The sequence below is a fragment of the Monosiga brevicollis genome, genomic scaffold, assembly GCF_000002865.3.
Source record: "Monosiga brevicollis MX1 MONBRscaffold_3 genomic scaffold, whole genome shotgun sequence".
Taxonomy (NCBI): Eukaryota; class Choanoflagellata; order Craspedida; family Salpingoecidae; genus Monosiga; species Monosiga brevicollis.
Genome location: NW_001865040.1, coordinates 1,589,781 through 1,611,988, shown reverse-complemented (window position 1 = coordinate 1,611,988; position 22,208 = coordinate 1,589,781). Strand labels below are relative to the sequence as shown.

At 54.5% G+C, this 22,208-nt stretch overlaps 5 protein-coding genes across 5 annotated transcripts; 2 read left to right on the top strand and 3 right to left on the bottom strand.

Annotated features, from left to right (window-relative positions):
• Positions 1–304: 304 nt before the first annotated feature.
• Positions 305–2,350, bottom strand: MONBRDRAFT_14568 (uncharacterized protein; the record flags this gene model as incomplete). The annotated part of the gene is made up of 11 exons (XM_001743066.1): positions 305–502; positions 610–745; positions 827–897; positions 1,020–1,076; positions 1,162–1,266; positions 1,353–1,434; positions 1,529–1,641; positions 1,724–1,760; positions 1,871–1,917; positions 2,010–2,145; positions 2,217–2,350. 11 exons carry the CDS (start codon positions 2,348–2,350, stop codon positions 305–307), a joined length of 1,116 nt encoding a protein of 371 aa, XP_001743118.1.
• Positions 2,351–2,845: 495 nt separating this feature from the next.
• MONBRDRAFT_31271 (uncharacterized protein) lies at positions 2,846–5,972 on the top strand (the record flags this gene model as incomplete). The annotated part of the gene is made up of 5 exons (XM_001743389.1): positions 2,846–3,411; positions 3,608–3,696; positions 3,870–4,569; positions 4,711–4,852; positions 5,034–5,972. 5 exons carry the CDS (start codon positions 2,846–2,848, stop codon positions 5,622–5,624), a joined length of 2,088 nt encoding a protein of 695 aa, XP_001743441.1. The 3' UTR covers positions 5,625–5,972.
• A 127-nt stretch (positions 5,973–6,099) lies between these two features.
• MONBRDRAFT_31270 (uncharacterized protein) lies at positions 6,100–10,059 on the bottom strand (the record flags this gene model as incomplete). Its single annotated transcript, XM_001743065.1, has 12 exons — positions 6,100–6,258; positions 6,359–6,479; positions 6,624–6,745; positions 6,843–6,895; positions 7,001–7,074; positions 7,196–7,646; positions 7,784–7,924; positions 8,010–8,126; positions 8,251–8,383; positions 8,492–8,681; positions 8,766–9,242; positions 9,711–10,059. 12 exons carry the CDS (start codon positions 10,057–10,059, stop codon positions 6,183–6,185), a joined length of 2,304 nt encoding a protein of 767 aa, XP_001743117.1. The 3' UTR covers positions 6,100–6,182.
• A 572-nt stretch (positions 10,060–10,631) lies between these two features.
• Positions 10,632–14,007, top strand: MONBRDRAFT_35943 (uncharacterized protein). The gene is made up of 13 exons (XM_001743388.1): positions 10,632–10,710; positions 10,818–10,881; positions 11,295–11,484; positions 11,653–11,789; positions 11,910–12,032; positions 12,212–12,297; positions 12,386–12,482; positions 12,682–12,800; positions 12,912–13,070; positions 13,182–13,308; positions 13,399–13,488; positions 13,583–13,675; positions 13,750–14,007. Coding segments are annotated over exons 1-13 (1,329 nt in total). The 5' UTR covers positions 10,632–10,708; the 3' UTR covers positions 13,792–14,007.
• Positions 14,008–14,361: 354 nt separating this feature from the next.
• Positions 14,362–19,874, bottom strand: MONBRDRAFT_5888 (uncharacterized protein; the record flags this gene model as incomplete). Its single annotated transcript, XM_001743064.1, has 6 exons — positions 14,362–14,966; positions 17,058–17,326; positions 17,505–17,649; positions 17,774–18,078; positions 18,128–19,597; positions 19,771–19,874. The coding sequence occupies 6 exons, from the start codon at positions 19,872–19,874 to the stop codon at positions 14,362–14,364; spliced, it is 2,898 nt and encodes a 965-aa protein (XP_001743116.1).
• Positions 19,875–22,208: the final 2,334 nt, after the last annotated feature.

Here is a 22,208-nt window from a genome sequence, read left to right as displayed (position 1 = left end):
TAGAAAAAAAAAAAAAAGCCATCTGGCAGCAGCAGGCGCCTTGACTCAGAAAAAAATTCTTCGGCAAAAAAAAAAAAAAAAAAAAAAAAACCAGATGAATAATCGATTGATCGCTTGAGACAATTACATTGATCCCACGCCAACAAAAAGGTGGCTGGAAGCCTACAAGCTCTTGAGCATTGCGGCAAGGTCCTCCTCGGACAAGTCTGTTTGAGTCACAAAGTCCGATTCCTGGCAAACGACAGAGAATGGAACGGTGATTAATCACTAAAACGAGTGAGCGCGCACTGGCCAAAAGAATTTGTTAGATGAGCGTTTCACAAACCGCGTGTGTGGCAGGGGCCGACGCTTGTTCATGTTCAAAACGCAGGCCTGGGGCAACTGCCGTGTTGTCGGGTTCGAGCTCAGACTCATCCACCAAGCAGATGCCAAAAGTCTCGGTGTGAACCACTGGCTCTTCTTCTTTGGGTGCCTCAATCTCGGGCTCTTCGGCTCGGCGGGCCTGCTCCTCAATACCATTGGTAAGCAACCGCAAGACTGGGGCGAGCGTGTATGTCCAGGGGCAACTGAACAGCGGGCAATGAGATGGGGCAGCAGGCAGAAGCTCACCTGATATTCTGTCTGGGCTTGGCAGCAGTTGGGGTTGTTACACGTTGGATTGGGCTTCATCGTGTAGTTGGGGAAAAAGTCGGACAAAGCGTTGTATCCCAGATAGTCGCTCACCGTGCCAAACTTGAGCATGAACCTGTGCCACAACAGCATCAAGACATGTTGAATATGAAATGCCTCGACACATTCCAGATCAAGAGGCCGATGATCAACGTACTTGAGCGCGTTCTGAACGAGAAGGCCCGCGGTGACGCCCATAGTGGTAGGGAGAGATGCAGCGCAGACACCCTCTCTATTGCAGTCAAAAATTGAACACGGTGAAGGGAGAAGATGAAAGAGAAGAAGGAGAAAGGTGGAATGCGATATGGTGCTTGAGGCTCGAAAGGTCGACACCGAGCAAGCGATCACACAGACCGTTTGAGAGTACGCTCGTCGATCTCAGAGGCGACAACCAGTGGTGGAGCGCACTGAGGAAAGCATGAGTGGTGTCAGTGCCGATAGCTGCTAGTGTTGAGGCTCAAACGAGGTTTCAAGAGCTCCCCAATCACAAACCTCAAAGCATGCAGTCTTGCCGGGTGAGATGAACTGGATGTGGCCTGAGACGGCATTCTCACTAACACCGCTCTCAATCCAATCTTGTCGAGACTCAACACACGCCTGGTTGGCACAAAACAGAGACCTGTTGAGGAGTGGGAGTTTTCTTACGCGTGAACACGGTGTGCATGTGCAGTCAATGCTCAAACCTGGTTGAGCGCAATGCGGGCGCCAAAGTTGTCGACACAGCCGAGGACCAAGGTTACGGGCCCGCCGTCTACACCACCCGTTCTGAGGGGAGGAGTGTCCCGTTATTTGAAAGCGAATGGCGGCTTTTAGAAAGTTGAATCAAGGTAAAGAAAAAAGACATGTGATGCGGGCTCACTTGATGTTGTGACAGAGCTGGTTGAAATTGTCGAGCGTGGTAATATCCATGCAGTGCGTCTCAATCTGCACGTCCGGATTGATGAACTCGAGGGTGCGCTTGGCAGCATCGACCTGGGTGGGCGGCATGCGGTTGTCAAGGAGTGAGGAGCAAGGTGGCATCACGAATAAGGCGAGGTCAGAGGCGATTGCGTACCTTGGACAGGCCGGCCTGGTGTGGTTGAAAAAAGAGGCTATGGCACGAAATATGACATGGTGTGGGCACGATAAGTACGGCAGCATGACCTTGGGGCAAGGCAAAGGAGCGGTGGAAGGGCTAAGGCGACGGGCCCGAATCACGGACCGATTCATATTGGCCATCTCCACCTTGTCGTAGTCGTACAAGATGAGCTGAAGGGGCGACAATCCACAGGGGTCGTCAGTGTGCCACGGCGCCGGTTGATCGCCTCTGGCGCTGAAAGAGGCAGACAGGATCTGCATACCTTGCCCACACCACAGCGGGTAAGCATATCAGCAGTCACACTGCCCACGCCGCCCACACCGACAACCAGTACGGAGCAGGAACGGATGTCTTCGTAGCGCTCGACAATTTTCATGCGCTGGAGCGCCATCAAACGACTATCGAGCACGGCAGCCAGTGAGCGTCAAAGGCAGGCATGGTATCGGTGGCCAGCGTTGAGATGTCAAACCTATAAGGGTTGGAATCCACGACCTCGGCACTCATTTTCTCGATCTTAGGGCGCGCCAAAGCCTCGCTCATCTGCCCTTCCAGCTCAGCCACGCGGGCCCGCAGTCGCTCATTCTCAGCCTGAAGCGCCTCCATCTCGCTCTTGAAAGAGAGAGAGAGAGAGAGAGAAATGAATTGGTTTGGTCGGTCTGAGAAAGAGAGAGAGAGAAAAAAAAGAAAGAGCTGAGTGTACGGAAGTGTGAAGTTTAACACATTTACACACTGTCTTTAACGTGGATTTTCCTCTCTCTCTTGAGCTGAGGTACGATCACCCTGACTCGGCTGTATGTATGTGCGTGCGTGTGTGTGTGTTTCGTGGGCGAGCTCGGTGCTGAGGTTCTTGGGGCAGTGTGCTAGCTACCTCTTGAGGGGGTGTTGGTGACTCTGTGTGTGTGAGAGACGAACTTTGTAGTCCTGGGCATGCCTCGACGGGTGCCTGGTTTTTTACGAATCCAATGTGCCACGTTTGCATTTACTTTCTGTGCTCGGTGCTTCGATTTTGCGCAGACGGGCGGTGGACCCTTTCGCGCCTGCTCCTTCGCCCACTTACCTCTCTCTTCCCACAGTCGCGTTATCAGGCTGACCGCCGCCATGGCGGGTCTTGTGGCTGCTGTCCGGATGTTGCTGTTGCTGCTCGTGCTGATTTTGGTCGGGTTCTCCTTCTACAACACTCTGAGCAGTTCGGATCGCAGCGTCGTGGTGCCCGCGGATGCAGTTGTGCAGCCAGACAATGAACCGCCACGCCCACACGTGCGACGTGGCAAAACCCGTGCCGCCAACAGAGTACAACAAGCTCAGCGTCAGGTCCGTCAGGAACTGGAGCAAGAAGTGCAGAGAGCCACGGAAGCCCCACCCAAACGCAAAAAAGTGCCGCGCGCCCCCACCACCACGCCACGCCGCGCAGCCCCCACCGCAGCCAAGGTGTCATCAGATCGCCGAAAGCAGCTCGAGCTGCAAAAGCAGCAGCAGATTGAGCTGCAGCGCCGCCGTGCAAACTACACCAGCATTGATCAGCTCTACAACGAATTTGACGCCCAAGGCGTGGTCTCTGACATTTTACACTTAGGTCCCCGCCCGACCGTCAATTTTTTCGCGGGCCAACCGCTCAATGCGACAGAGCGCGTGTGGATCTTCAGCACTGACTCGAACTATCTGCGGTATGATGCTTGATCTTCCCCTTGCCTTGAGTGACGGCGAGTGCGCAACTGCTGCGTTCGTGCGCCTTCGTGTTCTTATGCGCTTCCTTGCACCACTTTTTTTTTCTCTCTCTCTCCTTGGCTCCTTTTTCCACTCACCGGTTTTGCTCTGGTTGGTACCCGTGCGGTTCGTGTGGGTGGCTACGGCGAATTTCAGATGCCTCACCCGCAATGATCACGACCATGTCATTCTGGATCTTTGTCATCCCAATCACTTTCATCGTCAGCAATTGCTCTTCAAAGATCGTGCGTAGTTTTCGCTACCCCTCTTCCCCCCCCTCCTTTGCGCGCACTCTTTGGTGGTGTTTGCTGCTGTTTTAGTGCCCCAAAACGCTGCACTGCTGCGCATCCACACCTTTACCCGTCTCCTTTACCACGCACACTTCTCACCTTGGGACGCATGTGCGCAATCGTGGCAGAGTTTATGGGCAACTTTGACCCAACGCTGGGCGAGTATTGCGTGGGGCTTGACAAGAGCAACATGGTCGTGACTGTACCTTGTCGTGCTTCAGACCCCACTCAGCATTGGGAGTTTGTTGATGGCAAGGGCTTGGTCAATCAGCACCGCGGGCTGTGCATGGTGGACAACGAAGGCTTTTCGCAGTGCTCTGTTGCGCCCTGTAACGCCAGCGCTTCGCAGTGGTTTATGCGCGTGACCAATGATATCATGCCTCACGCAGACAACTGGGCACGTTGGACTGCGACCTTCAAAGAGCGGCGCCAAGCCGCTATCGATCAGACCCGCCCCGTTGTGCAGCGTGCTCTGGAGCGAGTCGCCGTCAGCCGCGCTGAGCCTGTACCGGAGACCCGCGTCAATCGTCGAGTCGTCGTGTTCTTTCAACCCCCCAAATACCTGGCCGTGTACACTCAAATTCGCTGGTGGCTCCTGGCCTGGCGCGAGCTGCGACTCAATCAGCCTGATCAAAAGTTTGACGTTCTCATTTATGGTGATATCAAGATGCTAGCCAACATTACGCGTGACTTTAAAGAGTGCGAGCAAAAACCTCTCGACCCCACCCTGGCCCCACCGTCTGAGTCGAGCGCTGGCGTGTGTTGGGTCATTCCTTTTGTGGGTGCTTCCCAACGTCACCCCGAGGAATACGACGGCTGGTTCAACAGGTACGTTGCATGCGCTCGCCCGTCGTGGAGTCTTGTTTGATTTATTTATTTATTATTAGTCATCATTTTTTTGGGGGCTGCGACTCGAATCTCACCATGAACGTGGTGCTGACTCCGGGTGAATGTCGTCTTGATTCTCAGCATCGAAGTTTTGGTCAACGAAAACACGAGGCCATTCTTGCGTCAATGGACCCTTTTGCTGCGAGCCGACGCCGACACGTTTCCCACGCCTCGCATGCGTGACTTTTGGGTCGATGCCACCCACATGGGGCGTAACGCTGGGGTACGTGCGTGTTGCAAGTTCTGCACGTCCTTCTTTGAGGGGATCAAATTTGTTTGTTTCTGGTTGAGTTTGTGGATGTGTTGTTTGCTTCATTGCCTCATCTTGCCGACTAGCACCGCATCTTGCCTGCCGCTCACGCAAAATTTTTGGCTTTTTCAAAATGCCCGGGCGGTATGGACAGTACAACAATCGTTACTCGCAGGCCAAGCTGGCTGAGGCCGCGGCAGATGCCGGGTTGAAGTACATCAACGAGATGCACTTTGCCTCCTCTTTCTATGGACCTGTCGACACGGTCTTGCGAATCAGCGATTTGACCATGGCAGCGGGGTTGTATCTACGAAAGCACCTCTTTTCGCCTGGCCTCGGTTGTCGCCTGCCCAGCTTTCTTCGTCCCAGGGGCACAAACTGTGAGTGGGGTTCTGGCCTTTGGGAGGGTGTCATGCTTCTCTATTCGCAGGAGGTCGCGGTGAATCACCTTCTTGGTACCAACGACAACATTGTGAGCTTCAAGGGGCCGGAAATGGACGTGCCCACCGGGGGCAAGGATAATATTTGCCGTGCCCGCATGTTCCACGTGTATCATATGGACGATCGCTTCAGCAAGCACCACTTCATCGTGGGCAATTACGCCAAACTTGACATGATCGATTACGATTTGCGTACCACGGCTGATTACTGCACCTGGCTGGCCCTGACAGCCAATGATCAGGGCTTGAACGGACCTGAAGTGTATGCCAAGTTCAACAACGATCTTTCCAAGCTGTGCGACTGATCCTAAAGACTTGTGCTTTACTTCTATGGGGCTCAACATGGGCATCAAGCTGGTGATGCAGCCACTGATGCGCCGTTCAAGCAAGACAAGGCACGGCCTGTGAGGCCTGCCTGTCTAGATTGTTTTTCTCCACCCTTTCTGCCCTCGGACCCCCTTCCCCCGTATCGTATTTATGGGCATGAGTGCTTGCCTTGGGAGTCACCGTGCACCAACACAGGATCTTCATGGCAAGCAGCTTTGATGAAACCTTGTCGAGGCTACCGCGTGTGTTCTGAACGGTGGCTTCCCAACCATCGACCTGTGTTGGTAGCGTGGCTGCCTGCTCAAATTTTACACTGTCATTCCGTAGCTAGAGTCATTTCATAGTTAAGAGTCATTTCATAGCTAGAGTCATTTCGTAGCTAGAGTCATTTCATAGTTAAGAGTCATTTCGTAGCTAGAGTCATTTCGTAGCTAGAGTCATTTCGTAGCTAGAGTCATTTCGTAGCTAGATTTTGCTTACTACTTTTTTTTGAGACATGAACAAAAATTGGTGCACAACTCATGCGCAGAGATCCGTCACTTCTCACTACGCACAGGGGCAGTGGCGGCGACATCTGTGCCCTCAGGCAAGTGGTACTTGGGATCCACGGGCCTACATGACAGAATTCATCCAAATTACATCGGGCACAAGACCTCGTGAGGATTTCCGACAATATCGCGGGGGCGCAGAATCGAAAAAAGCATGAGCGCACTTAAGCAGACTGTTGCAAATAAAGGCAGCCGTCAGCAGAGCGCTCATGCTGTACAGAGTCGTGTTGTAAAGCCCCGGAGTCGGGTCCAGGGTTCCAGGCGGGGCAATGTCCATCAGGTGCGCTGAGTTTGGGGACGGAGAGAGCAGCGGGAAGAAAAGAGGTCAGTGGGCAGGTTGCCATGCGAAGCAGACGGTCTCCCTTGTCAGCGCACGGGTACACCGCGGCCCTTTCATGTTTTTTTTTTTTCTTCTTCACGGAAGCGCACCAATTGTGACGGTTTTGGTGTCCAACAGGTGTTTCCATTGGTCGATGGCAGCGCCAAATTTGCGCTCGAAGGCGGCGGGGTCAATTTTGGACACCAAGTCCTGTGCTGCAGATGTGTACGAGCTGGTGGCACCAAGATTGTTGTGAACACGCGTGCCCATGCCACACTGCCCAGAGTGCAGTGGGCACGACAAGCGAGCCATGTAGAGGTATCACCGACCTGTTGCGCATGGTTGACAGCAAAAGAGGTCCTCCGAGAGCAGCGGCCGACCACTATGCAGATCAGGGGAGAGGAAGGGCGTGGCAGTGAGCTCGCGGGCAAGCGATGCAGATGCCTGTGAGTTCGTCATGCAACGGCTGTGGAGGCGGCGCACGCACTGCGGTGAGCTGACGACCATGAATGGCTCCGACGTGCTTCTGGCCAAATAAATCGGCCAGGTAGGCAGGCAGCACTGTGCACAGACAGAGCAACAGATACACCGCGTTAAACGGCAGCAACGGGCAAGTGGGCGAATGACAAAAGGCCGCACGCAACACAGGCAGGCGCAATGAAGCACGTCCCGCCAATGGTACCTGAGAAAAGGCCAGCGTAGAAGCTCACGACCAGAGCCGTGCCTCCACAAAACATGTACAGAGGTACAGGGCTGGGATGCTCAATGAGGTAGTTGGTCAGGGAGGGAAGGCCGGCTAGAATGGGAACGCTAAGGCCAAAGAGGAAGTACGTGTTCTTGCGACCCAGATAGTCGGAGGCAGCAGCCCAACCAAAGCGACCCAACATGTTAACACCGCTCAGTGCAGCCACATAACCAGCGGCGAATCCGCCGGTCACAATGCCCGGCAGGGCAGCGCCAAAGACATCAGACATGATGGTTTTGGCACAGCTCATGACCGTGACACCGGCGATGGCATTGCCAGCCACAGCAGCCCACAGGAGGTAGAATTGAGGAGTCTTGAGTGCCGTGTTGTGGTGGACGTTGGCAGTGGTGATCATGTCGCTTTTGGCTGCAAGGGATGGGTCCCAACCCTGAGTGTGTGGGAGCCAAGCGACGGCGCACAATGAGCAGGCCAACCCCCATGTGTGTGTGCGTGCGTGTGTGCGGGTGGGTGAAGCAACTTGGTTCGTGGATGAGTTGCCTCGATACGACTGGTGAGTGTACGAACCGCGGGCACCCAGCCAGCAGGTGGCACACGTTGCCCAGCTGCGCCCAAGGTCATGGCGGTAAAATAGCCGGTGCCTAGAGTGAGAAAGGTCTTGGCGGCACCCGTGTTGCCAGAGCCGGCCACATAAACACCCGGCTCCAGCTATGGAAGAGGGCAGTTGGCAGTTCGTGCTGTGAGGCTTTGAGATCCAAGTGCAAGCAGGCCTTGAACTTTCTTTGCCACTCACGTTGTCGTAGCCAAGGGCACCAATGTCAGTCTTGCTGGCAACGACCACTTCCTTGAGTTCCCCCGCGACTTCGGCATAGCGGCGGCCCTGTTCCGTGACCATTTGCACCGTGTCGGCCTGAAGCAAATAAATCGTTGATGAGTCGCTTGAGAGCGCGTGCGTTTGCTTCACGATTGTTGCCGAGGAAGGGCAAAGCACCTGCAAGTCATCTGGGAAGCGAGAGGGAGAGCGAGGTGCGTACACTGCCGAGAAACGTGGGAGTTTCAAAATAGAGCTGGAAGAGGAACTCGTTTATGGGCGTGGCCAGCATGGCACCGCCGCCAAAGGCCGTCAACGCCAGGCCGGTGGCTAGACCGCGGCGATCGGGAAACCACCTATCACCGATTGAAACGACCGGTCATTGGAGTATGATTAGCATGCTTCACCAGGCGGAGTTACAAGAGGTCCAATGTGGTGAAAAGTGGTCACGGGCAGCAACCAACTTCATCAGATTGGAGACGGGGGCAATGTAGCCAAGGCCCCAACCAACACCACCGAGCAGGCCGTAGCCAAGGTAGAGTGCCGGGAGGTAGTGGAATTCGGTGCCAACACCCGTGATCAAAAGACCACCACCCCAAGCCAGGGCGGCAGCTGCCGCCACGGCACGGGGACCTTGACGCTCCGCCCAAGGGCCTGGCACAGCGATGCACAAAGTGAGCGATTGGCAAGAAGACAATTTGATGTTGGGTTGGCAAAGGTCAGATGTAGCAGACCTACCCAGGAGCGCAGTCGTGGCACCAAGGGTCATGGCACAGAGGGAGAAGATGGGTAGGACCTGTGAAAGGGTCCAATCATCGGCGGCAGCCGTTACAGCACCAATCTCGCGAGTCAGAGGGGCGTTGAAAACACTCCAGGCGTATACTGAGCCGACGCTCAGTTGAATGAGGAAGCTGAACGGCACATTCAGGAAGCGGTTGTAATCGGGCCGTGCGACAATGGCATCGCGAGATAAGAAGTGGAAAAAGCCCTTCTTTGCTGGTTTGCTGGCCTCATCTTCGGAGGCAGGGGTTTCGGTGGTTGGCTGCGCGGCTTGTAGATGGCGCACGCCTGTGCTAAGAGCACGCTGTTGCCACAACCTGGGCTGGGGCCTGAGCAGAGCTGCATCCTCGGAGGCCTCGTCGCGCGTGCTGATCGGCGACTGCAAATGAAGCCAACATGCCGACGGCGCAGCAAAGCGGGCGGCACTGCTTTGACCTGGACGCAGAAGAGCCAGCAGCGCCATGACGATGGGGCGTGGGCAGGATAAGGAGCAGCAACTCCACTTCAAGAAAAAAAAAAAAAAGGTACGAGCACGAGTACTGGGCGTCTCCAGCCCCAAAAGATGGAAAACTACGATCAGTGTGTGTGTGTGTGTGTGTGTTCACACAACAGGTGGTTTTTTTTTTCAAAACTATGGCTGGGAAGGGGTCGAATGGAGCAGATGAGGTGAGGTGCTGACACGGATTTGCAGTATACTCTCTGTGGCAGTTGCTGTTTTGCTGTTGGCGTCAAGGCTGGGGAGCTGTTGTTCTGCATCGGGCTCGTTCTCATTCGGGCTCGTTCTCATTCGGGCTGCCGTTCAGTTCCACCGCTTGCGCAAGAGCGACTGGCACGATACGACAGTCGAATGCAGTGACCATATCTAATTTTTAACGGTGAATTGCAAGTCTAACATTGTCATACTTTCCCTTGTGAAATATAAGAGAGAGAGAGAGAGAGAGAGAGAGAGAGAGAGAGAGAGAGAGACAGAGAGAGAGACAGAGAGAGAGACAGAGAGAGGGAGAGAGAGACACAGAGACAGAGACAGAGAGAGAGAGACAGAGAGAGACAGAGACAGAGAGAGACAGAGACAGAGACAGAGACAGAGAGAGAGAGAGAGACAGAGACAGAGAGAGAGAGAGACAGAGACAGAGAGAGAGAGATTTAGAGAGAGAGATTTAGAAGGAGAGGGATTTCGTTGTCGGTGTTGGCACATTCCAGCGGCAACCGCTGGGGAAGGGAGAGAAGAGGTAGCCTTGGGCTGGAGATGCATTCGCGAGCGTGGTCTTGCGCTTGCATGTTGGCTGCCGTGAGCCGCGTCGGGTGTTTGGTGAGGGTTTGAGCTACTGGAGGTACACACTCACTGGGGCATTGCGCGTGGTCGGGGTTGGTAGAGCGGGCGACATCTTGCTGCGTTTTGCAGCTGGCAGTGCAGTCGCGACGCTGTGAGCTGCTCGGCCCTTGATTGATTCCTGCTAGTGTCCTGTATGCGCTCAAGAATCAAGGCAAACATGAGCATGCCAAGGCATGTCGGCCGCGGGGCTAGCGCGTTGCGGGCTGGCTTAGTCCTGCTGGCCACACTCCTGGCCGTGGCCAATGGAACCATCAAGACGTTTTCCAATACTGTTGGTCATATGCACAGCGAAACCCTTTTCGCAGCCTCATCTGAGAACGCCAATCGTCCTTTCATCGAGGTGGAAGGTAAGAGGCTTATAAGCCAGTTCCGTGACCCCTCCAACTCACCGTCGCCACCATCACGTTCTTCCAAAGGCTATTCAATCTGATTCAGCTTAGCATGCCGGCCGCACCAAGTTCAGTTCTCATCGACGCGCCTCGTTGCTTCGTAGTCGACTGCCCGGACCAACACATTCCCGTCTCCTTGATTCTGGTTCAAACCATCTCAGACGGCATCTACGTCCACGATGTATGTAGCTGGGCGGCCGTCGTTTTGCCGAAAACGCTGGGCCTTCTCACCATGCCACCCTGGCGCCGCTCACACCTCGGCGCTGATCCGCATCTCGGGCCGAATAGGCTCAATACACACCAACATATGCCACAGCTCGTTGCGGCCGACGCGTGCTACAAGGTGGTTCAGGTGAGTTTATATCGTGAAGTGCATCATGGTGTCAAAGGCGGCCTGCCAGGGTTTGCCAGGTCTTACAAAAGGCCTCGTATGTGTGGTTTGTGCGGGCATGCATGTATAGGTACCAACACCAGCGAGGCTCGCCGCGGTCCCGAGAATGGCGGGGTGCCATCTCCACCTGCATCAGCAGACTCCACCAGCTCCACACCCGCGGCCTCCACCGTCGATGGTCTGAACGATGATCTGTCCCTGTACATTCCTAATGGCACTGGCTGCAGTTCCATTTCTGGTCTTTTGGTTTGTGCCTGCTCTGGCTTGTGGTTCTTTTTGCAGTTGAGGTGTCATTTCTGCGCCCGCCTTTGTCCCTGGCATCGTGCATTCTTTTGCTGCCAAACTCATTGCTGCATTGGTCTGGTTTCCCTCAGTACCGCACCGATATTGTTCGTGTGGTTACGGCCAAGCACTTTATTTGCAAACCGGGAAGCTCACAGTCAACCAAGTTCAAAGCCGCCAACGCTCCTTTCGACCACAGTGGATATTACTCCTTGTGGATCGAGAGTTTCAACTCGGAAATCAACTCAACCACTCAGTTTTATCCTGGTCCTCTCATTTCCGGTCAGTTTTCTGTTCCGGCTTGGCCCGCATTTGGTTTCAGATTTCCGCGCAACATCGGCAAGACTGTTTGCTCTGGTCCTTGGCTGACGCTGCTTTGGAATCCTTTCTCGTTGGTCAACGTTGCCTCCTCAATCTGTCAACGTACGGCCTCTGCCAACATTCTTTTAGGAACCACAACCTTTATGAACACTCATGGCTACTTGTCGGCCGCGCTGTGGCCCGAGCGCACCTTTTATGGTATCATGGGGCTTTTGTACCTCGGTCTGGGTTTGATCTGGACGGCCTACTTGGCCTGCTACTACAAGGTTAGTCTGCTCGCTCTGATTCAGGCTGGACTCGTAGCTCGCTGGCCACCTCCTTCTTGCTTCCGTCCCTTTCCACAACAGCATGTAGTCAGCTCATCCTGGTGCATGTGCCAAACACAGGATCTACTGCGTGTGCAATTTTGGATCGGCTTTGTCGTTTTCCTTGGCATGCTCGAGATGTCTGTCAGTTTTGGTGACTTGGATCACATCAACAAGCACGGAACTCGAAGCCATGGCGTGATGGTACGAGATTGCTCTCTTTTCTCATTTGCTTTTGAGTAGAGTCATGTTCACCTTGATATTTCACTGCATTGTATTTATTGATTTTTTTTTTTTTCTTCTTTCATTTCATGCGGATACAACGGTCATTCTGGGTTTTCATTCTCATTCTCTATTCCGGCTCTCCATTTTGGGGTGTCTAGATTTTTGCCAAACTGCTGTTTGCAGCTAAGAACACGGCCGCGCGTTTGTTGGCCTTGGTTGTTAGCATGGGCTACGGCATTGTGAAGTATGTTTTGATTTTTCCTTTTTCCTGTTTTGCATATGCAGGATCAGGTTAAAAGGAATTTGCTTCTCATGCCAATCGCATTGGCTAGGCCCCGTATTGGCGAGTCAGTGAAGCAAGTTGTGGCCATCGGTGTGGCCTACTTCTTTTTCGCGGCGACTTATGGCATCACCCACGCACAGGCGCGCGTATGTCCGAGCTACTTCTGTTGTGAACCCATTCATGGTCTCTCGTGCTGTTCTTTGCATTCGGTTGCCATATTTGGGGTCGAATTGTGTATGAATCTGGCTGAGACCACATGTTGAATGTGCATTCTCGTTGCTTGCCGGCATCTTGGCGTGCTGTTGACCTCACACACGGGCCGGATCTTCATGCGGGACACTGCAGGGTTCTGCAAATGATAATGCAGACGTCATTACGGTGGTTCCCATGTCCATCATTGATGCCGCATTGATTTGGTGGATTTTCATGTCTTTGGCCCATACCATGAAGATCCTAAGCCTCCGGTCGGTTCAAGGTTTTTTTTTATCTCGCGTTTTGTGTGAGTGGAGTGCCTCCTGTGCTATCCCGTCTCAAGGTGTATGTTTTTTTTTTTTTTCTTTTGCAATATTTTTTAGAAACAACGAGGTGAAGCTGCAGTTGTACACGCGCTTTCAGTGGTGTTTGATTTTGTGCGTGGCTGCCACCATCATCTTTATCGTTTGGAGCTTGATCGACGAAAACGTCCGGGATTCTGCGGGCGAGGATGACTGGCGCAACGAGTGGTGGCAAGAGGGGTACGTCTAGGGCGGTTTCTTGCTCAATGTCGGGCGTGTCCAAGAGTTGGGACTGTCGGCTTGACCCGCTAGCGCACTGGTCTCACGCCGTGTTTACGTGCTGGTGCACAGCTTTTGGCATTTGCTTTTCTTTGCCATCTTGTCAGCCATCATGGTATTGTGGCGGCCGACCCAGAATAACCAACGTTACGCTTACACGGCGCTCGACAACGACGATGACGACGAGGATGATTTCGAGGTGAGAACGGGATGAAGAGACGATCAAGGCGCCGCGCATCCGCTCACGCAACTTTTCTGGCTGTACGACCCAATCAAATGCCAAACACAGGTGGTACCCAATTTTCAGCAAGATGCCATGAAAATGCGCAACCTGCAATCTCGCAATCAACCTGCGCGCATGGATTTTGATGAAGATGATGTAAGCTCCGAACATGCGACCCAGCGTTCCACATGGGAGCTACCGGTGCCCTGCCTGACAGGTCCGTTTGACGTCTTTGGGCGCGTGTCAACAGGATGAGGATCTGCGTTGGGTGGAGGAGAACCTGCCCAGCGTGGTGGCCAACGCGGACAGCGGGTTTGGCAATCTGCCCATGGATTCGGATGAGGTACGGTTGGGCTGCCATCTGGATGCAATGTTGCTATTCTCACTCGGTTGGCACGGCTCCTACCTACCTGATAGGAATTGATGCATACTCGTTTTGAGCTGAGTAAAATGGATTGAGGCAAGAGCCCAGCTTGCCAGGACGAATGGCTGACCTTTGGAAACGCTCTTCTTCTTCTTCTTCTACTCCTTTTTTTTTTTTTAATTTCTGCTCAGTCGTGACACCCCTCTTTTGTTTTTGTCATATCCCTCACTTGTTTTATTCACCAATCTGCGGAGGCGCTCGAGCCCATCTTGCCCATCTTGCGCCTTGAGCAAGGAATTCAATCAACAAGCAAGCAAGCAAGACAAATAAATTGTTCAGTCAAAAGAGGGTAGACAGAGCCGGAAAAGAAAGAAACGAGGCTCGCAGCAGAATGGAACAAATTCTGCAACTTGAGGATCCAAATGAACATGGTCACAGCACGGCGGAATGAACTCTGGACGAACAACCATGCTAAAGAATTCGGCATCGTGCAAGGCATCCAAGAATTGGTGTGCTCTTGGCAACTGCATTCCGAAAACGCGTAGAGTCGGCTGCAAATGGACTCATCTCACAAAAGGAGGAAAAATATGACGGACAGTCTCAGGGGAGAAGAGCGAAAGAGAGACAAGGGACAAATGTGATCGGTCTGTCACTTGTTAAAACTCTTAAAGAAACACAACGCTGTTCAGATCGTGAACGCGTCTTGCGATGTTCACGTCCTCACGAATAATGTCGCGATCATGCAGCTGACCTTCACGCTGCAGCAGTTGCAGAATGGTTTCGACAATGGCTCGGTCTTTGGCCTTCTCGTCGTCGGAGAGTTCTGTGTAGGGCGTGGCGCCCAAGGCAACACGTGATTTATATTTGTCGTAAGCTGATTGTGAGGCAAAACAACCTCTCTGAAACAGGGCTGGTTGGTTCTTGCCCGACTTGGGGCCAGAACTGGAGTTGGGGTGGGGGTTGACAGTCTTGGCGCCAGGCCGGCTCGGACCGGGCTGTGTCGAGGGGGCTGTCTTGCAGTCTGACGTGGATGTTAGAGCGGAGCCATATTTGGTGGCATCCCAGACGGTGCGAGCGGCTAGAGCCCAGCCATCGTGCACGGCTTCGGCAACTTTCTCCACCGCGATGGGGTGCCCTGCACGACGGGCGGCGGTAATGGCTTGGACTGCAGCACGGCAGGACTGTATGTTGGCCCGCATGCCAAACGAACTGGGATCCTCATCACTGGGGTACCCGTACAACCGGCTCAAGACCCGACTGGAGCAGCGAGCTAAACAGCAAGACATCGAAAGGGGGCCGCCAGAAGGATGGAAGACGACGGGGGGGGAAAGGGACATGAGGGCAAGCTGGCGCGAGGACAGCAGGGGCAAGACGCAAAGAAACAAGAAGCGGAGATTTGAAGCAAAAAGTCGGAGTGATGGGATGGCTAACTACGGGATGGATAACTACGGACCATATTCGTCTGCTGCTGGAGCCGCCATGCCAAAGGCGGCGCGACGTGCGATCGTGGTGGCGGTGGGGGCAGCTGAAACAGCCAGGGCTCCCAAGCCCACACAAGCCAAGCGTGCTGGGGCAGAACTTGTACAATAGCGAGATGGGGTGGGGGATCTAAACGACCACGAAGGGCTCTCCAGCAGGGAAAGGGCAGAGGTTTGCGTGGAAACGTGCGTGTCCAACATGCCCAACTGTCCGGCGGTCAGCACAGCACCAAACCAAACAACATACAAAGGAACGGGAAAAAAACACCAAATAAAACAACAAGAACCCGAACGAGTAGAGCAGGTGAGGGGAGAACAGTTGCGACTCATCGCGATAGCTCATGTGAAAAGGCCCAGCAGAGGCTGTGTGTTGCTCACGAACCGTGCTGAAAAGTTGTTGGCGAGGGGCCTGGGCTATCTTCTTGGAGAAAAGCGCGGCGAAGGTACCAGATACCAAACAAGCTCACGCGAGAAGGGCAGAGCCTATACCTCTTCGTGTGCGGCGATGGGGATGCTTGGACGCTAGAGTCCAAGAAGCGCACAAAGAGGGCGCGAAGGAAGGATGGCGAGCCTGCTGGGATTGAAATCTCTGAAACCAAAAGCTCGAATCGGCCTGCGATCGATGCCCAGCACCGCGTCGTCGTCGTCGGACAGGTGGCAACACGTTCAACGGCGACAAGCCGTCGGCGAACAATAAGAGCACGCAGTGAGTGAGAGATGACAAAAGAGAAAGCAAACGACGCTCTATTTATAGAATACCCTATAAATAGAGATTTGGTGGAACCGCACACACGTACACACACAAGCGGAGACGGCCAAAGTCGGCGTCGAGAAGCACAACAGGACTGACCACCGTCGCGTCAACTTGCTTGGACAACTTGCTTGGATAGGTTGGAAAAGATCGTAAGGTTGGCGAGAAAGAAAATGGCGACTTGTCGAGCGTGACATAACATTCCATGACGCGCTTTTCTTCTTCAACGTCTAAAAATAACGCTTGAAGTTTTCTTGTTCCGAAACTGGCTTCTCACTTCCCAAGCAATTTGCTCTGCTCTCTGCTCTTACAAGCGCTTCTTGCTTGCTTCTGGGAAGCATCCTCCAAGGTTGAGCGCACGATCGTGGGAGTCAACGGTGTTGGTGAGAGAGCGGCTTGCTGACCGAAGGCGCAATCACCAATAACTTTGTCGAGCGAGACGGTATATGGCTGACCCCGCCCGCCTCGCAAAGGCTTTAAACCATAATGACGTTGGTATAGATCTCATCACTTTTTCGTAACGAGCGCAAACGTGAATTCTTACACACAAACCGGCGCACAGAGCTACAACCAAGTGAAAAGTATCTTCACAAGCACATCAAGACGCGCCGCAACTCGAGTCAACACAGCCAAACACAAACAGAAAGACCGAAAAGAAAAGCTAAATTGCCAAGCCGCATGATTTTTTACACACAAACCGTATCTGCGCAGCAGACGAAACCGATGTTCGGTCCGGATTGGCGAGCATCGGCGAAAAGGCTCGGATAAAGACATCATCGACAACGCATGACTCTACGGACAACAACGAGACACGAGTGGCAGAGTATGCCTGTCATGTCGCAAGCGAACCCAACCACTAGATGAAACATTTATACAGGGTACAGTCCAATATCGCGAACGCCGCTGGGCCGACTATGCTGGTGCATGCTGGAGGGCCGCGCATGCTGTCGGGACGGTGACTGCAACACTTGCCAGCCTAAAGTGTGGCCAACAAAGGCAGGCGACTTGTTTGAGACAATGCAGAGCTTGAACGATGTGGCAAAGCCACAACAAACAGCAGAGTCTGACACGTCAAACGGCCCAGTGAAACACACGGAGAAACACACAGATAAGCACAGCCACAGATACAGACCTTGCTGACCCGACTTGACGTGTAGCAAGGGCATCTTGTGTGCTTCGTGATAAACTGGAATCTCGTCGAGGGACGTGTCATGAAACAGCGGCTTGGACTGAACCCGCGTGAGCGTCGCTGGGGTGCGCATGCCGGGTTCCATGGCACGCCAGGCCATTGGGCTAGCATACGAGGGGTCGGCCTGGTATCGGCGTGCTTGAGCACCCGTTGCCTCAGGCTCACCCGCAATCTCGTCAGAAATATCGAGTGTGGCTTTTCGTTGATGCCTCCTGCGCGTTGCAGGAAACACGTCACACAATGCGTGCAGCGCGCACACACACAGTGAGCACGATGAGGCACAACTCGAGTGGCGGATCCGAGTTCAAGACAAATTTGGAAATAGGGCTCAGAAAAATCAAAGTGCAAAAGACACGATAGCATGCATGTGTTTCGTGTGGTCGAACCCACCTGCGCCAAACAAGAAGCAGGACCAACAGCAGCGCCAGAGCAAGCAGCGTCGCCACAAGGATGGCTGCAATTCGCCACTCGCGCTCGTCATCGTCATCGTCGTTGAGCGAAGAGCCTTCTCCCTCGCCCACTCCATCTGTGGTGTCTATGCGGGGCAAACGCCGTCGCCAGACCAAACAATGCCTCACTTAGACCCACAAAGAAAAAACAACACAACAAAGGCCAATCCCTTGCGCTACCGAAAGGCGCACACAAGCAGGCAGGCGTACCAAGCTGCAGAGGTGTCAGGTCCAGGGAAGACTGTTCCACTGGGGCACCAACGGCAATTGTGCCCACACCCACGTCCGAGACAGTGATGGAGCCTTGATCCAAAAGCGCATCGCCCACATTGCGCGCATCAGCCTCGCTGGGAAAATCGGTAATGTATGCATCCAATCGCGTACCCTCAGCTCGACGCCGAGCGTCAAAAGCTGACACAGAGGAGGCGACCACGCGCGGGCCAGGCACACCCGCAGCGCCACTAGCATCACACCGGTGGCAGTGAGCATCCACAATGTCCCTCAAGGTGGCGATGCTGTGGCAAGGCAAAAAAGGCGAGACACAAGGGCGACAAGAGCGGTTACCTGAGGCCTAGGCGGGCATTAAGAAGGTCCAGTTGGGCAAAGTCATCCAATGGCACGTCGTTAAAGAGCAGTCCGACGGGCAAGGCAAAACGTTGGTTTGAGGTTGTAGTGGCGGGTGCCGACGAGGTGGGCAATGTCGTCGCCACGCTTGACGTGGTGGGTGCCGACGCACTGGTCGTGGTGACGGGTGTTGGAGAAGTGGGCAAGGTCGTGGTTGAATCCTCTGCAGTGGTGGTCGATGATACAGTGGTGGAAGAAGGCTCGCCTGAACCATCACTGGTGGTCACCGGATCGACAGAGGTGGACGTGGTGATGGGCTCGGCAGTCGTCAAGGTACTAGTACTACCGCTCCCATCATCACCGCTCGTTGTCGTGACTGTAACTGGAGTGGTGGTCGGGCTGGTGGTGGTCAGAGGTGTGGGGGCTGGAGTGGTGGTAAACACCAGCGTGCTGCTCGAGGCATCGGCCGTGGTCGTGCCAGTGGCCACGGAAGTTGTGTCTGGGACGGTGGTGGTAACCAACGTGCCGCTCGAGCCATCATCCGTAGTGATCATGGGCGTTGTGTCTGGGACGGCGGTGGTTCCCAGCGTGCTGCTTGAGCCATCTTCCGTGGTGGTGGTCATGGGCGTTGTGTCCGGGACAGTGATAGTCACCAGCGTGCTGCTGCTGCTCGAGCCATCAGCCACCGTTGTGCTAGTGGTCATGGACACTGTGTCTGGGACCGTGGTCGTCATCAGCGTGCCGCTCGATCCATCATCCGTCGTGGACATGGCGGTTGTTACGACGGTGGAGACGGGCGGCGTGGTTGGTCCACCGCCCGATCCTGCATCAGTTGTGGTCAGGGGCACGCTTACACTGGAGGTTGACGATGCAAGTGGCGTGGAGGGCAGTGCCGTACTCTGCGTGGTCAAAGTTGTAGCAGGCGGAGTGCTCGAAATTGTGCCCGGTGGCGTTGTTGAGACAACTGTGACGACGCCCGAACCGTCCATGGTAGTGCTACCAGCTGCTGTGGTCGAGACCAACGTTGTGGTTGACGGAAGGGTTGAGGAAGATCCCACGCTACCTGAGCCAGTGGATTCTGTTGTGCTAGGTCCTGTCGGGGCTGTGGGTGGCAGCGTGGTGTCAGGCGGTGTGCCTGATGGGCTGGCGGTATCCTCAGTCGGGGCTTCCAGAGTGGTGCTCGGTGCCAGCGGCGTGGTGGATACGGCAGGGCTTGGGCCTAGCGTCGGGGCCAAGGGGCTGGAAGTTGTGCTACTGTTGGCCTCGGGGGTGGTCGTGGCGGGCATTGCCGTGGTGAAGGCGGTTGGTGGTACCGTGGGTAGTGTTGTGGTGGCCAACGGGGTGGAGCTACTGGGATTGAAGGTGGTTGAAACACCAGAGCCATCATCGGCATTCGTCGTCGAAAACGTTGTGGGAATGGTCGTTGGTGGAGCAGTGCCCGTGCCCGAGCCGCTATCGTCTGCGTCACCACTGAGACGACATATGGATCAGAAAATGAACCAAGTCAGGAATGGCGACAAGAAGCTCGCGTATGGCATGATGTATTATGCTCGGCCAAGCCGGATCAACATAGCACACGCCAGGAAAGTGGCATGGATATTTTTAAAAAAAAAAAAGTAACAAAGTAAAAAAAATTGCCATACCTGGCTACAAATGTCGTGGTGGGGGAGGACGTCGTGGTGCATACCGCGAGCCACGGCCCGGTGCTGAGCAAGAGGGACAGGGCCACCCATACCTGCACCGTCATCCTGGCAGCTGGGGGTGTCCGTGCATGCCACAAACCAGCAGACATGTTAGGATGAGCCACAAAGTCCCGTTCAACGGATAAGCTGCGAGCAGGCTCACCAACCTTTCATGCTAACCGATCGATGATAGGAAGACAGGAAAAACGGCCGGGATGCGCTCACGCGCCCCGAAGTTTGGATGAAAACGGATCACGCTATCGAGGTACTGGAGCAGCAAGCGAAACGCAGGGCAAAAGAAGGAGCCGATGCGGCGCGCGCGCGCGAGCACGGCACGAACGTAACCCACGCCACGAGGCGACTCTGTCGAGACAAGAGCAATGCCACCAGCAGCTGTGTGCGAGGAACGGTGCGCGCCTGGATCACTCGGCCGGGCTCCAGCTACACGGCACTGGGTAGCGAGGCGCCAAGGGACCAGCAGGAACCCGAAACTCTCAGATCGTCAATCTGCGCTAAGAGATGAATGCCGCACAGTGCGCCAACGGGTCAACATTGCAGGCCTGGCAAGGCCGTTGCTCTGTTGCCGATGCCCACCCACGAAGCCAGCACAAGAGGGGAAGGGAGTGCACACTCACCGATGCACGCATGCAAACCACAGCAAGCAAGAAGCAGCCGTAGCAGAAGAGGAAAAAGACGTCGCTCGACCAGGAGCAGTCAGGATGTCGCACCGCGTCGTGCCGAGACTTGAAATGAAGTCGTATGCTCAACGCTGGCTCGTTCTGCTTCTTCTGCTGTTTTTGCTGCTTTTACTACCATCAGCTTTCGCACAGTACATTACATGTATTTCGTGGGAGACGACAATAACTACATCGAGAGCGACACCAACTGTTGCGTTCAACAAAAGAAGTTGACGCTTGGCCATTGTTCAACAACAATTGAGACCCCGACAAAATGCTGACAAATTGAAAGCACTCACTCTCTCACACACATAACATGCTTCGTCTTGGTCTTGATGAATTCAGATCTGGATGAGCTTTGGGATGAGGGCGGGGTGGGTAGAAGGCGCTTTTCGTTCGGGCTCACAAAGCGGGGAAGAGACAAAAGAGAGACAGGGAGAGAGGGAAAGGGGATAGAAAAGGTGGGCATGGGCATGCACGCACGCACGCACGCACGCATGTGAGCGCATGGACATGAACGGGCTGGTGATGGTTCGATTCTATTAATCGTAGTCATCGTTGTCTTGATCCATTGCTGTTTGTCCCATGGTCTATCGGTCAACAAAAGGTGATGAGTGAGAGGTCTGGAGAGGCGAGCGGAGCTGAAAGCTAGTGATTGTGATGGAAGCAGCCACGTTGGGCCACACACCTGTGCGCTGTGGTCAATGGCGTCGGTCGTGCTGGCGCTCTGCTGTTCCTTAAGCTTGCGGCCGATGCGGTTGCGCTTGGCTTGCTCTGCCGCCTCAACCGAACTCTATATGACACCACGTCCATATGCCAAAGCCAATTGGAAAAACAATGAAAGTTGGCCGGGCGCACACTCTTTGCCCAAAGAAGGGCAGGCATGAAGAGGCAGCCCAGCCAAACGCATTCAACGCCAGCGGCCTGGTGTGGTCGGGAACAGATGAGAGAGTCGAAGTGGATCGGCGTACCTTGGTAGGATACAACTGCCATGGTCCGCGCGAGGCGGCCGGTTGTGCGCGTTTGGCCTGGCAGAAAGCAAGTCAAGTGAGTCAACGCTGGCTGCATTAAGAGGGGTGGCTACCCGAGCACGTCCTGTGGACATTTCATTCAAGATGTGACGCGCGCACTGTAGGCCAGGGTTCGTACTTTGTCGCGCTTCGTTGTGTAGTTGGGCATGGTCAAGCGGTAGCGCGCTGGGGGCAAGCGCACGTCCTGCTTCTTCGAGTCGACCACGGGCAAAGGAGTGCGATTCTTTTCCTCGGCAAAGTCGATCAAGAACTCACGGGGCGGGGGCGGTACGCCCACCATGTCAGCCGAGCCCTTGATTGCCATTTGCAAGTCACGCCGATTGATGCGCACGGCATCCGCTGTGCTTGTGCGATGCTCAGCCAGGCGCTGGGCCGTAGTGAGATGTGAAGTCATATGCCCTGGAAAGCCATTGCCACATGCCCACCGCAGCCCCCATGTGAGACGTGGCAAGCGATGGCCCGGCACCAAGTATCTGGTTTGCTCGATAATAAACTGAGCACACACTCACGATGCGCAAATTCAAGCAGTTGAGGCACAATGAGAGGGTCGTAGTCGACAATACCCATTGAGGCAAGGAGATCCACGACAAACTGTGCCGAGGCCGGCATTGAGCCTGTACAAAGAAGACAAGAAAAAATGCGGGGGGGGGGGGGGGGTTTAATAAGGGTGGGGGTCTTTAACAAAAATGCT

Coding starts and splice junctions, on each gene's coding strand:
- MONBRDRAFT_35943 (XM_001743388.1), top strand. Junction 12,033..12,211: donor CTCGAAGCCATGGCGTGATG/GTACGAGATTGC, acceptor TGGGGTGTCTAG/ATTTTTGCCAAACTGCTGTT. Junction 12,801..12,911: donor ATGAAGATCCTAAGCCTCCG/GTCGGTTCAAGG, acceptor AATATTTTTTAG/AAACAACGAGGTGAAGCTGC.